The sequence below is a fragment of the Cydia amplana genome, chromosome 12 (assembly GCF_948474715.1).
Source record: "Cydia amplana chromosome 12, ilCydAmpl1.1, whole genome shotgun sequence".
Lineage (NCBI taxonomy): Eukaryota > Metazoa > Arthropoda > Insecta > Lepidoptera > Tortricidae > Cydia > Cydia amplana.
In genome coordinates this window covers 9,086,153-9,101,724 of record NC_086080.1, presented here as the reverse complement: position 1 = coordinate 9,101,724, position 15,572 = coordinate 9,086,153, and the positions used below count along the sequence as shown (strand labels likewise).

General features: G+C 38.1%; 1 protein-coding gene across 1 annotated transcript; it reads left to right on the top strand.

The window, feature by feature from the left end:
- Nucleotides 1-4,882: 4,882 nt before the first annotated feature.
- LOC134652725 (RNA-binding protein with serine-rich domain 1-like) lies at nucleotides 4,883-15,192 on the top strand. Its single transcript, XM_063507887.1, has 9 exons — nucleotides 4,883-4,985; nucleotides 5,578-5,949; nucleotides 6,318-6,517; nucleotides 11,569-11,690; nucleotides 12,372-12,503; nucleotides 13,064-13,207; nucleotides 13,575-13,816; nucleotides 14,474-14,591; nucleotides 14,952-15,192. The coding sequence occupies exons 1-9, from the start codon at nucleotides 4,883-4,885 to the stop codon at nucleotides 15,073-15,075; spliced, it is 1,557 nt and encodes a 518-aa protein (XP_063363957.1). The 3' UTR covers nucleotides 15,076-15,192.
- Nucleotides 15,193-15,572: the final 380 nt, after the last annotated feature.

Genomic DNA, 15,572 nt, shown 5'->3' with positions numbered 1-15,572 from the left:
TTTCATCCTTAACGTTTTAAGTTTTAACGTCAGCATTGTTATAGGGTAATTGTGTCAGATACCGTCCAATTATAGGAGATGTCTACTTTGAAATGCTAAAAAAAAATATTTAAGTAGTCTTACTTAAATGTGCTATATTTGTTTGTATTGCTCATATTGTCTATTTTAGGTTAATATTACGTGACCTTAAATAATATTTACGGTTTATGTTATAAAATATATATTTTGAAAAAGTAGGGTTATTTCAGTTTCCGTCCGCCTGTGAGCTACTTTTCGTCCACGTATGAGTCAGTTTTCGTCCACTGTATGAAAAAGTACTGTAGGGTGCATTATTGCATTGAAAATCAATTATACCTATCTTTATTTTTTGTTTTTATGTTATATAGATAATTCTTAGTTAGTTACTAGCTTCTGCCCGTGACTTCGACCGCGTAGAATGGTTATTTTCGTGATAAATATTTATATATATTTCCTTCCTCAGGACTCAGACCGACAAACAGTGTTACATTCGCATTTATAATATATAATATCAATATAATAAGGAATCATTTATTTTTAAGCTATGTACGTTACTAGTACCGACTTAGTTTTGTTTTGCATATGCGACAAAAAAATCGCAGCGATTTTAAAATTGTGATTTGTCACATTTTTCCGCGACTGCTCGCGACGCCATTGTCACAAAGTGAATTGCAGCATACGGAGTTGTATGGCCCCGCGCGCACTGCGATAATAAAATCGCACCCCGGACCTCAGTCGGCATTTCGCTCTCCAAGAGTCAACATATCGGAACCTGCTTCTCCAATGGAGTCACAAGATGAGACGCTAGATGTTGACCGTTTAATTATAGAAATAGAAGGAGATCACCTTTGTGGTATAAATACTCAGTCATACAGCGATTGCATATTGTTTCACGCCTGGCGACTGGTACGAAATCCATGTCGAGAATGAACAAATCGTCGACTTTTCATCGCAGTGCGCGCAGTGAATTTTCTGCGATAAATTACAGCGCGATTCTAAAATCGTCTCGCAAAAATTAAAATCGTGGTGCGCGCTTGGCCTTACAGACGCCCGGACCGTGACTTTGCGGTCCGGCGCACGTTCGATCGTGTGTAAGGTGATCCGCCGTATGTACGTCCATTAAAGCCGTGTAACAGACAACCGCACCCATGAGTGAGAGCGAGAAAGAGATGGCTTTTAAGGACGCAGTTTTATAAAGCCCCACATTCACACTCCTACCGTGTAGGCCGCCTCGTAGTCCGCCTCGTTGGGTAGGATTGTGTATGGGGGTTGTGGACCGTAGTGTGGCTCGTAAGCCGTCCTACAAACGGCTAAACGGTAGGACGGCTCGTAGTCTACAACCCCCATACACAATCCTACCCAACGAGGCGGACTACGAGGCGGCCTACAAGGTAGGAGTGTGAATGCGGGGCTTAAGTGAGAGCGAAAAACAGATACTTATTAAACCAGCTTCCACACGGCCTGGTACAGCTATCAGTTCATGCTGTAGGATATAGAGCGAGATAGGGAGACAATTATATGTCTCATTCTTGCAGGACTATTTTGTAACATCGTGTAAATACTGCTTAATAATCATAGACATTTCAATTATTTTAAAGCCCGCTCCACACTCGTGCGCGAGATATTAAGGAGGGAAAATCGTAAGATTTGACATTTTTTATATTAAGATTCGAGTAATGCTTGATGCTTAAATAATTAATTGCCTATTTTAACTTATTTCCTCGCATATTTGGGGCAAACCACTATGCTCCGGTGGGAATAGCAATTCGTGGAATCGTCTCATTGTCGGACTCAGTTCAATTCTTTCATTTCGTCGAACAAAATCGAAACTCATCCACGAATTGCTATTTTCGCCCTCAGTAATCATGTAATAATAAATCTCGTCTACACCACTCATAGTACATGGACGGAAACTGAAACAATATTTAAAGCTATTTTTAGTTTTCGACCACGTATTTTAAACATGATTTTAATCAAGCAACACTGACAAAATCGTGGACGAAAACTAAAATGTATAATCTTATAAGCAAGAAACATCATTTTAAGAGAAAATATATAGTAGTTTATAAGTCTTTTGAAGTAAAACGATCATAACAAATACTCACCTAGCTGTTCCAGTTACCGTCCGTGTGGTCGGAAACTAAATATTTTTCAAAATTAGTATGTCAGTACTCGTCCACTAAATTTATCAAAGATTATTATGAAAAAACTATAAAAAACACTTAAAATTGCGTTTACTATACTTTTAAGTTGCAGTATGTGCCAATAACGTAACTTAAACTAGTTAAATTAATTAATAAACTTACCGTGAACATTTGCCGCCAACACTTTTTTTTTCTTGCAAAATGACGTTTTCAAGCTCTGGATGCAATGCCGCCACTTACATAATTTTTTTTAAAGCCGCTATTTGTCAAATAACACTTTTATTTTGGTAAAAATATTGCTTAGACATTATGGATTGCAACAAATCCAAACATGTGTGAGAAGGCTTGTTTATATTCAAATTTTCCGCAATTCTTTGTAGCACCTCCGCCAAGTGGACGGAAACAGGCACTGGACGGCAAACAGACACAATTACCCTACTTGGTCAACCAAATCTTGACAGTAGAAAAAGGCGGCAAATTTTAAAAATGTAGGGGCGAAGGGATATCGTCCCATAGAAAATTTGAATTTCGCGCCTTTTTTTACTGACAAGATTTGGTTGACCAGCTATATGTTAGAGTATTTTATAGCGTAGGCAATAGTTATTATTGCGTAGATACAATACTTGCCAGTTGATATTGCCCCCGGTCCTGTAAGCTCTCTAAATCCACAAAGGCCCGCTATCAGGATACAAGGCTGAAAGTAAATAGAACTCGTGTGAACTGACATGTTTTGCAGTAGCTCTGTTATCGTGATAGATTTAGGTGAAGACACGTACGAGCTACTGTTCTATTTGTTATAATATTTATGCAATAATGTGGAAATAATTTCACACCCACCACTGAACGCGCGTCATTTTTGAAGGCAACGGGGATTATTAAATACCTACTTATTATCATTTGATGTACCTACCTAAAAACTTATTTATATTTACATAAGTACCTACACATAATTAGCATGTCGAGCACTGAGATACGTTTTCTATATCTGAGTTTTTTTACCTTACATTCATGAAAATACTTGAAGTAAGTATGTAGTAGGTAATAACCAGCTTCACTCATACAGATGACAGTGGCAATTTTAGGCCACACTTATTGCTTAAGGACTATTTGAGATACTTTACGTTAGGCATCTTGCCGCTAAATAGCAATCTCCTCCGGTTCGGAAGCGGTGCGGTGCCTAGCTACATCCTCCCGACTTTATTGTAAACGAATAGGTAAGTTGTCTGCACCGTACTCTTAATTTTCCTTCATCATTGAAATCCTTAAGGATACGATGCCTCAAGCTCGACCGGTCCGGGTCCGAGCCGAGGCGTCCGACACTTCGTTTTCTACGATGGATGACAGTTACTTTCTTATATGAGTTGTCCTTTTGTCGTCCAGCTGGACATAGGTCATCTCCAACGCAAAAGTTCAATTGCGATAAAGTCTCCATGATAGCATTTTCGTGATTTTCTTTTTGCAAATACCTATACCTTCACTAAATTAAGTTAAGGAATTCTAAATGCATCCTAATTGGCTATCTGTATGAAGGGGCGAAGTATGGCGTAAACAATAACAAGTAATAATTATTTTAAGTAGTTTATAGACAGGAAGTATTTATTGACACACACATTAAAAATAAAACATTAAATAAGCTTAAAAATAATGATATAAACTATGTATCTATAAATATAGGTAGGTACTTAAAATAAAAGCCCTATAAATTAAACACGGCGTCCAAGTCACTGCCGTTGGGCAGTGTGCCTAGAAGGCTGGCCGCATTGCCACGTTGAATGGCAATGCTATTAGCGTTGAGCAAAATACTGGCCAACCCTCTGGTCCCTTGTGGCGTCTATAAGGCGCGTCTATAGATAGTTTTCATGTTTATTGTATTAGTTATTAGCTTTGTTTATTTCTTGATTATTGTAAATGCAGAATGGAAATTATCAAATACGAGTAGGTAAACGGTTATTTGTATTTTGTATACTAATAATAAACTGTTCCTGCTACCTAAGTAGGTACCTCTAGTACCGCATATGAGGACATTACCACACGATATAAAGTGGCATCAGCAACAAAAATACTTGTCAACGCTTGTGCTTAGAAAAGTCGGTAGGTAAGCTATAAAATATTAGGGGACACTCAGTATGTCGTTATAGCCAGGTCAGGAAGAAAGGTCATTGAATCGTGGGCGGGGGTAAATGCAACAAGGGCTGCTCAGTAGGGCTAATGTATTGGCCATGTAGCCCCGCATGGGGCCTATAGCTAATCATTTCGGCCACTCAACTGCTGATGGTATTAAGCTTGTGATTAATGTCCAGGCATATCTTAAATGCGGTGGAGCGGCGGCGTTCAGTTGTTTAAGACGAAAACTACATTCGCTTTCACGAAGAGAAAGGAAGTAAATTGGGCTTCATTTAAAGGCTTCATAGCTCAATGCTTTATAATAAAGCATTGCAAAGAACTGAGGATAAATACCTACCTACTCGTAATGGGTAAGGTAGGTAGTTATTATATTTGTGCTTAGTCCGAGGTAGTATTTACATGTAGTATCCTGATTCCAGCGTCTAACGTCGCGATTTCAGAGACTAAAAAAAAAAAAAATAACCCTACCTGGCAACACCATGGTCACCACACTTCATTCCTGTTTTAGCGCGAAAACTAGCGGTTCGCGTCCCGTGAAAATAAATAGTTTTATACATTGTTTTATGTGAAAGATTACATATCTCCTGAGAAAAAAGATGCCTAAAAGATCTATTGAAGGTGAGGATGGTGATGCACGTAAGTTACGGAAGATACGTAAGATGGAAAGGAAAATACAAAAATACAAGGAAGCCATGACAGGTAAGCTTTAATCAAACATTGAATTTTGACTCGATAAACCAGTATTTTTTCCACACATAGCAGGTTATTTTGAATGTTTATTGCCTCGGCATAGTAAAATCTCGTTGAGATACTATGAATATGGATGTAAAGTTATCCATAACCTATAACGGGTTGCTCGAGTTTCGAAACCCGTTTCTCTCGGTGAGAGAATTTATCTGGTCTTTTACCTTACCCCCATTTTCCGGTGGAAAAGGGGAAGATCTCGTTGAGATATTATGGATTCTTAAGAAAATATCAATTGTTCACATGACCTCATGCCGGGTTCCTTCGAGTTTCGAAGACCCGATGTCCCCGTTTGGGAAAATTAACATCTAATCATACCCCCAGTTTCCGTTGGATCAAGGGGAGGATCTCGTTGAGATATTATGTTGATTTTTAAGAAGATACCACAAGAGAGGTGTGATATGGCCCTATATTTAATGTCCTTGCTCGGTGCTCGGTTCACTAGCCAAGTTGGCTCTGAAATTTGGGTATCATAGTGTAGACTTGGGTATAAACCTAAGTACTTATCTTATGGTGATTGAAATCTAACGCATGGAAAAAATTTCAGCTGTGGATCCAGAAACATTATCAATTTTGGAACAAAATAGTGTGGATGAAAATTGTAATAAGTTGGAAGAAGAAGATAATGCTCGTAGTGACAATCCAGAAGAAACTCAAGAACACCATCAGGAACACGAAGATGATGAAGGTGATGTTGAGATAGAAGAACTGCCCCAAGACATCCTGACTGCCCTCGGAGAAGGGGGTCAGGATGATGATGCTAACTATGGAGCTGAAATAAAATCAGAGATTGTTAAGATAATCAATACCATACTAACAGATGGGATGAATAAGGAGATGCAGGAATCCCTATCAAAGACTAAGATCCCGAGAAACATCAAATTGTTAGATGCTCCAAAATTAAATACAGAATTTGCAGGTTTGTTAAACAACTCCATGACTAATAGAGACAACCTACTGAAAGATAGACAGCAAGACCTGGGCAGAGCAATTGCTTTAGTTACTCAGACAATTAATGATCTAACTAAGAAAGATTTTGACAAATTACAAGCAATAAAGTCCCTGAGTGACAGCATAAGACTACTCAGTAACCTGCATTACAATTACACTCAAATTCGCAGAAAGTTGATTGCACCATTTATGGATAAGTCATTGACACAAAATCTAAGTGAAAACAAGAGGTCTGAGTTTTTATACTCTAAACTCGAGGAATCAGTAAAGACATCCTCTGCAATGAAACGCACAATCAACATTCTAAAACCCAAAAACACACCAAAAAACTATCAGAATCCCAGGCGGCAAGCCGCCCCAAACCAGTACACGCCCAGAACAAACAACATGAATTACAAACCCAGACCATACCAAAGCAATCAGGTTCCAACCTACAAGCCACAGCGCAGCCATCAACATCCACCACAACAAGTGAGGTCAACCCGCCGACCAACTACATCCCACCATCGGGGAGGTCGTGCGAAGTACACATAAAGGTAAATTTTGCTGCCCGCCTTAAACATTTTTATAAATGTTGGACATTTATAACAGATGATGAAACAATCCTAAAATGGATAAATGGATATTCCATTCCTTTTGATAGTGAACCAAGTCAACATAATATACCTCTTAATAATACATTTAATGCCTCTGAGAGAAATATTATTACTCTGGAAATACATAAACTTATTGTAATGGGGGCTATCACCCAATGTCAATCAAGGAAAGGGCAATTTTTGTCTAGTATTTTTACTATCCCTAAAAAAGATGGATCTCACAGATTTATTCTCAATTTAAAATGTTTAAACAAATTTATTATAACAAAACATTTCAAGCTGGAAGACATTAGGACATTATGTAAACTAATCACAACAGATGATTACATGTGCACTGTTGACCTAAAACATGCATATTATTTGGTGCCTATAAATGAATCACATAAGAAATATTTAAGATTTACTTTTAATAAGAAATTATATGAGTTTAACTGTATGCCATTCGGGTTGTCTACGGCTCCTCTAGTTTTTACTAAACTTTTAAAACCGGCTATTGAAACACTTAGAGAACAAGGTATTAGGATTATTATCTACCTTGATGACATAATTTGTCTTGGGAGTACTTACACGGAATGTCTAAATAACACCCAAACAACATGTAATCTATTACAATGTTTAGGTTTCATAATTAATTATGAAAAGAGCTCTATGACTCCATCCCATGTGAAGGAGTATTTAGGCTTTACTATTAATTCAAGAAACATGACTTTAAGCCCGACACTAAAGAAACGCAAGAATTTATACTCTTTAATTAAAGACTTCCTTAAAATTAAATCATGCAGTATCAGAGAATTTGCAAAATTACTAGGAAATTTAGTATCAGTTTGCATAGCAATTCCTTATGGTTTTGTATACACAAAAAATTTAGAAAGGGAAAAGTTTTTAGCTCTAGAATGCCATAAGGATAATTTTGAAGGAATTATGAACATAAATAAACCAATTAAAACAGACTTAAGGTGGTGGAAAGAGAACATTTTAATAAAGAGCAATCACATTAAGCAATATAACTTCTCCTTAGAAATATTCTCTGATGCCTCACTTATGGGATGGGGTGCATTTTGTAATGGCCAAAGTACACAGGGCAATTGGTCTGAGTGGGAGCGCAATCAGCACATTAACTATTTAGAACTTTTAGCTGCGTTCTTTGCTCTAAGATGCTTTGCAGACAAATATAATAACTGTGAAGTACTTCTCAGGATAGACAACACAACTGCCATAGCATATATTAACCGTATGGGTGGGGTGCAATACCCGTTACTAAATGATATTACTAGACAGATATGGAGGTGGTGTGAAGCGAGAAATCTGTGGATTTTCGCATCTTACATCAAATCAAAAGAAAATGTTGAGGCTGATTTTCAATCTCGCAACTTTAATGTAGATACTGAGTGGGAACTTGCACAGGACATTTTTAATATAATTATTAATAAATTCGGTGCTCCCGAATTAGACCTGTTTGCGTCAAGAATTAATCATAAATGTGACAAATATATATCATGGCACAGGGATCCTTTCGCCTGGAACATTGACGCTTTCACAGTCAAATGGAACTCTACCTTTTTCTACGCCTTCCCACCTTTTGGTATTCTACTAAAAGTTCTTCATAAAATTAAATCGGAAAAGGCCACAGGCATTCTAGTATTTCCTCTATGGCCATCTCAAGTTTGGTATCCACTTTTAAAATCTATGGTAATATCAGATATACTAACATTCGGACCATCTGAAGATCTCCTCATGTCTCCTTTCAGAACTCCACACCCACTTCAGACTCAACTTATCCTGGCGGCGTGCAAATTATCAGGGAAGCGTTTAAGAGAAGATTAATAGCAGAACGTTCAATTGACATTATGATTGCTTCATTATCTAAGAACTCCATTAAACAATATAATAGTTGTTTACGCCAGTGGTGGCTTTATAGTAAACGTTATAACTTAGATCCATTTAGTGCATCAGTCCCTATCATAATATCATATTTAACAAACTGTTTTGAGAATGGCCTGTCGTATCAATCACTGAATTGCTATCGCTCAGCGTTATCCCTTATAATTGGCAGCCACATAGGCACAGATGAGAGAATTAAGCGCCTATTTAAAGGATTTTATAAGTTGCGCCCTATGAAACCCAAGTATAATGATACTTGGAACCCGGACACAGTATTAACATTCTTAGGAAATCTATATCCATTAGAATCTTTACAACTAGAATTACTTACAAAGAAACTAGCAATGTTATTGATTTTGGCAACAGGCCAAAGAGTACAGACTCTTTTTTATATTAAAATTAATAATATTAAGGCCTCTACAGATGGTATCACAATACAAATTACAAACCTTCTGAAGACTTCTGGACCCAGGCGTCCTCCAACAATACTTAGCATACCATATTTAAGTAATAAACCTGAGATATGTCCGGCTAAGACTTTAATTAAATATTTAGAAACTACTAAAAATGTACGACAGGAAAATAGTTCTATCAGAGAAGCCTCTACTCAGACCATTAGTAGATGGCTGAAGCAAATTATGAATGATAGTGGGGTGGATATATCTAGATTTTCAGCTCATTCCACTAGACATGCGTCTTCCTCTAGAGCACACAGAGAAGGTCTTACTGTAAACAGCATAATGAAGGTTGTAGGTTGGTCATCAAAGTCGCACACATTTGCACGACATTATAATAGACCACTAACCAATATGGTTAATGACCAAGTTCAATTTGCCCGAGCAGTGCTCGGAGATTAGAATATTTTGTTTTTATTATAACTTTTTATTGTAAGGGTCAAGTCCTGAGTTATGTTTTATTTAATTTTATTAGTTGAAACTTGTACTAAGACAGTACAAACAAATTGTTTATGTTGATTAACTGTTAAGAAGCTTATAAGAGTTATATAAGACTGTTCCGAACTGATTAAGTCTATTTAAAGTTTAATCTCTATGTTTGTTCTAAATTGATCTCATAATAACTGTTAAGAATACAGTAAGTACATAAAGTACACAATGTGAGATTATAAATAGTCTATGTTCCATTAAAAAATCTGAAAGTAAATAAATAATGCTTATTAATTTTCTCTGAACATCTACATGTAAATACTACCTCGGACTAAGCACAAATATAATTACAGGATTAAACGAACTTACCTGAAGTGAAGTTCTATCCTGATTATATGTAGTGCTTAGTCCGAGGTAGGAAGTTCCCTTCCCTCCCAGGATTAAGAGTTCCCTCTTAATCTCTTACCCTCTTAATTAGCTCTGAACTAAATGAAGTGTGGTGACCATGGTGTTGCCAGGTAGGGTTATTTTTTTTTTTTTTAGTCTCTGAAATCGCGACGTTAGACGCTGGAATCAGGATACTACATGTAAATACTACCTCGGACTAAGCACTACATATAATCAGGATAGAACTTCACTTCAGGTAAGTTCGTTTAATCCTGTAATTATAACTTCTAGGTACGGAATTTCAACTATTTTCATGCCAAGATCAGAGGGCCTAAGCTAAGATGCCGATCGTTTGCACCGTATTAGCGAACGAAACAGTAATAAATAAAAATATATTTATTCGTAATCTCTCTCTATCACTCTTCCATATCAGTGCAACAGAGAGACAAGAACAAAAAACACTATGTTACTCATTCCTTTTTTTGGGTGCTAGTACCTACCGTAGTGATTATATTCTCTTTGGTACCTACTAGCGTCCTTAAAACAAAGACAGTATGATTCTTTCTGTCTATGTTTGAAATGAGACAGTCCCTAGTCAAACTATACTCTGGCACACCTACTGTGTCAGTAGAAAAAGGCATCAAATTAAAAATATATAGTCGCGAAAGATTAACTTCCCATAGAAAATTTGAATTTCGCGCCTTTTTCCACTGACATAATTATAATAAGTAAAAAATATATTTAAATTTGTAGAATGCAAATGAAATTAATAATAGAAAGAGATTTCTACACGTTCAACAAATAGGTAAGAGCCGTATCAGACTACCGCATCGCGACCTTGGTGTGCCGCACATATAAATGTGAGAGCGAGAAAGAAATTATTTCTTTTAAATATTGTGCGGTTTAAAAACCGCGTGAAATAAAAAAAATATATACGCGTCGACTTGAGAACCTCCTCCGTTTTTTTCGTCGGTTAAAAAGTCCAAATCTTGTCAGTCAACAACGTGTCCATGTCGACTGCGATCAGTACGGTTACCATCAGTTTGTCACTGACATAAACGCCGTCGAGAACGTAATTTAATTTCTATACATCACGTTTGCGCTAATATGCGAGTGCGAGCGAGATGTATAGAAAGTAAATTACGTTCTCGACGGCGTTTATGTCAGTGACAAACTGATGGTAACCGTACTGTTATCTCATTCTAGAGTCTGGCTAATGAAAGTTGAGCCTGAGATAACGCGGGAATTTCAATAAAAACCGCACCTGGCAATAAAATTACTATGAAATTAAATGACAGCTTGAAACTGACAGCTTATTTGATAGGAAAAAAAGTTGCCATATAAATAAATCTCAGGCTCAACTTTCATTAGCCAGACTCTAACTATCGCTCCATATATCGCAAACGTTTGCAGAGGCCTTTAAAGTGATAACACACTATCGCACCGCACCGCGACCTTGGAGTTGGAGCGTCGCATCCAGATCGCACCCAAAACTTAGAGCGAGAAACAGATGTCTCTTTCTCGCTCTCACTTATATGTGCGACGCACCAAGGTCACGATGCGGTGCGATAGTGTGTATCACTCTTAAATTTATGTTGGTTGGCAACATTTAAAAAATGAATGGATTGGAACGATGGGAACGAATGAATGAATGGAATGGTTAAAAAAAGATGGTGGAGCGAATTCGATTGGATGCCGGCCGAATTGAAAATTGAATTTATAGGACGCGAGCTTTAAATTTGGTATATTTTGTGTGACTTGACAATAATATTATGTAAGTTTATTGTAGTCTATCAAATGTAAATATATTATTAATTTTGTATGGGTTATTAAATTGAGTTTCTTGTTTTAAGGGCTCGCAATAAATCGCCGTCAGCAACGTCGGATAAAGACAAGAAGAAACCAAAGGATAAGAAGAAAAAGGACGATTCAGGATCCAGTAGCAGCGATAGTAGCGGCAGGTAGATCTTTTTGCACACTCGTTGCATTTTGCATCAACGAATCGTCATTCATCTGAATCTACTAGAATGTAACAATTAATTTTAGGTTATGTACGGAAACTGATGCACAGTAAGAGGCTTACCTGGTAGGTACGGTTAAATTTACAAGGATAAACCGTTTAAAAGCAGTGTTTCAGCGGTTAGTAATTGTCAGTTTTTCTTCGGTTTAATATGTTTTCCCGCCTAAGTTGCCTTTAGGCTCAGTCCTTGTTGTATAGTATGTTAATATAAATAAATATACACAAAAAACTGACGTGTGACAATGCCATTCATGTTAAACAAAGAAAACAAAGCTTCTCATAACAGATATACAAACTATGGTTGCAATGCCATGAATAAATTATGAGTTACTAGCGTCCCGCCCTGGCTTCGCACTGTTAAGAAATTATACATAAACCTTCCTCTTGAATCGCTCTATCTATTAAAAAAAACCGCATCAAAATCCGTTGAGTAGTTTTAAAGATCTAAGCATACAGGCAGACAGCGGGAAGCGACATTGTTTTATACTATGTGTTGATAGTGATGTTATGACACATTAATTTAGTACCCACTTACAAATCATATTAATAGCTATAAACATTAAGTATTACGAACAAATTACATCCCAAGAACATTTTTTTTAATACCTATTGTTATTTCCAGTTCATCAGGGAGCAGTTCATCAAGGTCATCGTCTCGGTCTTCTTCTAGTAGCTCGGGCAGCTCCTCAAGATCTTCCTCCTCGTCCAGCTCATCCAGCAGCAGTAGCAATGACCGCTCCAGGGCCAAGAAGAAGTAAGTTTTATTAAAGACATAATAACTCTTTACTATGGGCTGGTTCTGGTTCTAATATCACACTGACCGTCAGTGCTGACAGGTCAATGAACGTTTTAGAATAATGTCGACAGGGGAGTGCTGACGGGCGTCAGCGCTGAAGCATATGCTGTAGATGCTATGGTTTGGCACCATGTAGGGGCCAGACCTGACCACTGCTCTCGCGCCTCTGTCTCCTATGAGCGTTTTGGTATCTAGCTGAGAATGACTAGCGCTGATGGGGTGTGAGTGTGAGCCAATGATTAGCACTGGCCATTGGTGGAGGGTCAGGTTGACACTATAACTAATTGTGCAAACTTAGAGCAGGATTTGTGCAACTAACCATAATTCATTTATCATACATTCAGTCTTAGCTAGAATGGAACTCATTTGTTTGGCCATTAGTTATGCATAAGGTAATTAAATTTTTTAATCAATGCAGAAACAACCACAATCTCTAAATTAAGCTATAAGAAACTTTTACAATAAAAGCAGATCACTTTCTGCAGAACTTTGCTCTTAAAATTCAATGCTTTATCCAGGACATCACCACAGAAGAGTCCAGTGAAGGATCGTCGGGAGCCGGACCGGGAGAAACTTCGGGACAGATCACCACTTGGAGACAAGAAGAAGATCTCAGCTCCATCATCTAATGACAAGGCCAAAAGCAAGGACAAACATGACAGGTATGAAACTTAGAAAAGTAAATTGCGGTTTTAAAAAAAAAAATTCTTTATCCTGGTTTGTCTTGGTAGTTTCTCTTCACTAACTCTTCGGTTCTACTTCAAGGTTAAGATTAAGGTAACTCATGATAAGAAGAATAATCTTAGTGTCAATATGTAATGAATAACAGTTAGTGACTTTCATAAAAACTTGTAGCTCCGCCCATTATTGAGATTAGGGCCACAGGCTCCCATGAGCCATGACAAAAAGGCGGAACAAAGCGAGGAAGATTACGATGACATTGTTATGTATGATCATTTATCTTATTTGAATCACAAATGTCTTGTCTTAAAAGTGGTAATAGTATAGAGTTGGCTCATCTTTTTTTAGATCTCCAGCAAGAAAAAAGAGAGAGCGTTCACCGCCGCCGCGTCCCACACGCATCCACATCGGGCGGTTGACTCTGAATGTCACCAAAGACCATCTTCAAGAGATATTCTCAACATATGGCACTGTGAAAACTATAGAGTTCCCGATGGATCGCCTGCATCCGCACAACAGTCGCGGATACGCCTACGTGGAGTTCACCAATGCCGACGAAGCAGAAAACGCAATGAAACATATGGATGGAGGTAAGACATGGTTTATTTGTGGTGTATGAATTTCATGTCATAAAACAGTAAATAAAACATGCAATAGATTTGACATATTCGCTCATGATGATTGAAGATTTCCAATAATTGGGGCATTTCACGTGAAGCGGACAGAGTAAAATGGTTGAGGTTTCCGATTTCGGTTATATTCGAGTATGTTACACATATATGAGTTCTCGACACAACCACATAATATTTTTACAATTGGAAGCCTATTTCATAAATTATGGGTCTTAGAAGATTTGACTTAAGGCGAGATTTACACTTCTTTAAATGCCACGACTCAGTTAGAGGAAGTATAGTGAACCAAACTGCTACATTTAATTAACCCTTAAATTGCCTTTATTACCTCATATTTCGATTTCGTTTAAAACTTTTTTTTATGAAAAAAAAAAAAGTAAAATATTTTTGTTTTTACTTTTTTACAAAGTTCGCATTTTTTCTTTTTAATTTTTTTTGCTTGTTATTTTGAAAGCCTATATTATGTTTATACTCCAATTATTAACGTTAAATGTATGTACGCGTGTGACCTTGTACACATGCACAAATTGATTAAGAAGGAAGGGGAAGGAGATACGATTATGATCATGCTTTCTCGCTTGCTCACATGCATATATAAAAATCGTGTGACTCCAGGGCAGATCGACGGGCAGGAGATCACGGCGGCGCCGGTGCTGATCCCGTCGCGGCCGCGCCGCCCCTCGCCGCGCCCGCCGCCCCGCCACGCCCCGCTCCGCCGACACTCGCCGCCGAGGTAACTACTATACTTGTCGGTCAAACCAATTTGCCAGTCAGTAAGAACCAGGAAAACTATACTCATCCTTTTCTTTTGGGTGCTAGTACTAGTGTAAGACGAAGATTTTCTGTCTATGTTTGAAATGAGATGGTCCTTTGACAAACTATAATAATCATATTTCATGATTAATATCAAAGAGACAACTGCACGTCTACAAAATAGACGCGGGGATTATTTATGACTCAATATAGTACCAAACGACAAATGGGCTAACAGAAACATTTGGTAACGAATACGTGTCGGCATTTAATTTAACTCATACTCCATGCATAGTGTATAGTTTAGCGTATGATATTGAAGTGTACATGTCCGTGGCAGGTACCGCCGCCGCAGCCCCCCGCGGCGCCGCTCGCCGCCGCGGCGCCGGCGCACGCGCTCGCGCTCGCCGCGCCCCGCGCCGCGCCGCCGCCGCTCCAGGTCCTCCTCCTCCTCCTCCCGATAGTCGCTCCACCACCACCATCACCATCCCTCCACACACACACACACACACACACACACACACACACACACACATACACACACACACACACACACACACACACACACACACACACACACACACCCGGTGCTCGTCACACCGGTAGACTAGTTTCCTGTAGGTGAGCAATGATTTATAACTCAAGATAGGTTATAGGCGTTCCAAAATTGAAGCGCTTACCTTGTGACAAATTGGACAAGTTGCCTTTAGTCGCGGCTGGACAAGCGAGAAATGTGCACGTGCTAACGAGCTCCCGCACACCGAAAGAGAAAGAGACGACCTTATGTTTAACGACAAGTGTGATGGAATGAGAAAATTAATCAAAAATAACAGATTTCTACGTAGGCACAAAAATAAATATGGAAGTTTATTTTGTGTTCTTCAAGTATGAGTATAACCTATCTATAGTTATATAATATCATTGTAGGTGAGGATATTTCATGGCAATCGTGAACTTTAAT

Coding starts and splice junctions, on each gene's coding strand:
- LOC134652725 (XM_063507887.1), top strand. CDS start 4,883: ATGCCTAAAAGATCTATTGAAGGTGAGGATGGTGATGCACGTAAGTTA. Junction 4,986..5,577: donor ATACAAGGAAGCCATGACAG/GTAAGCTTTAAT, acceptor AAAAAATTTCAG/CTGTGGATCCAGAAACATTA. Junction 13,208..13,574: donor AGCAAGGACAAACATGACAG/GTATGAAACTTA, acceptor ATCTTTTTTTAG/ATCTCCAGCAAGAAAAAAGA.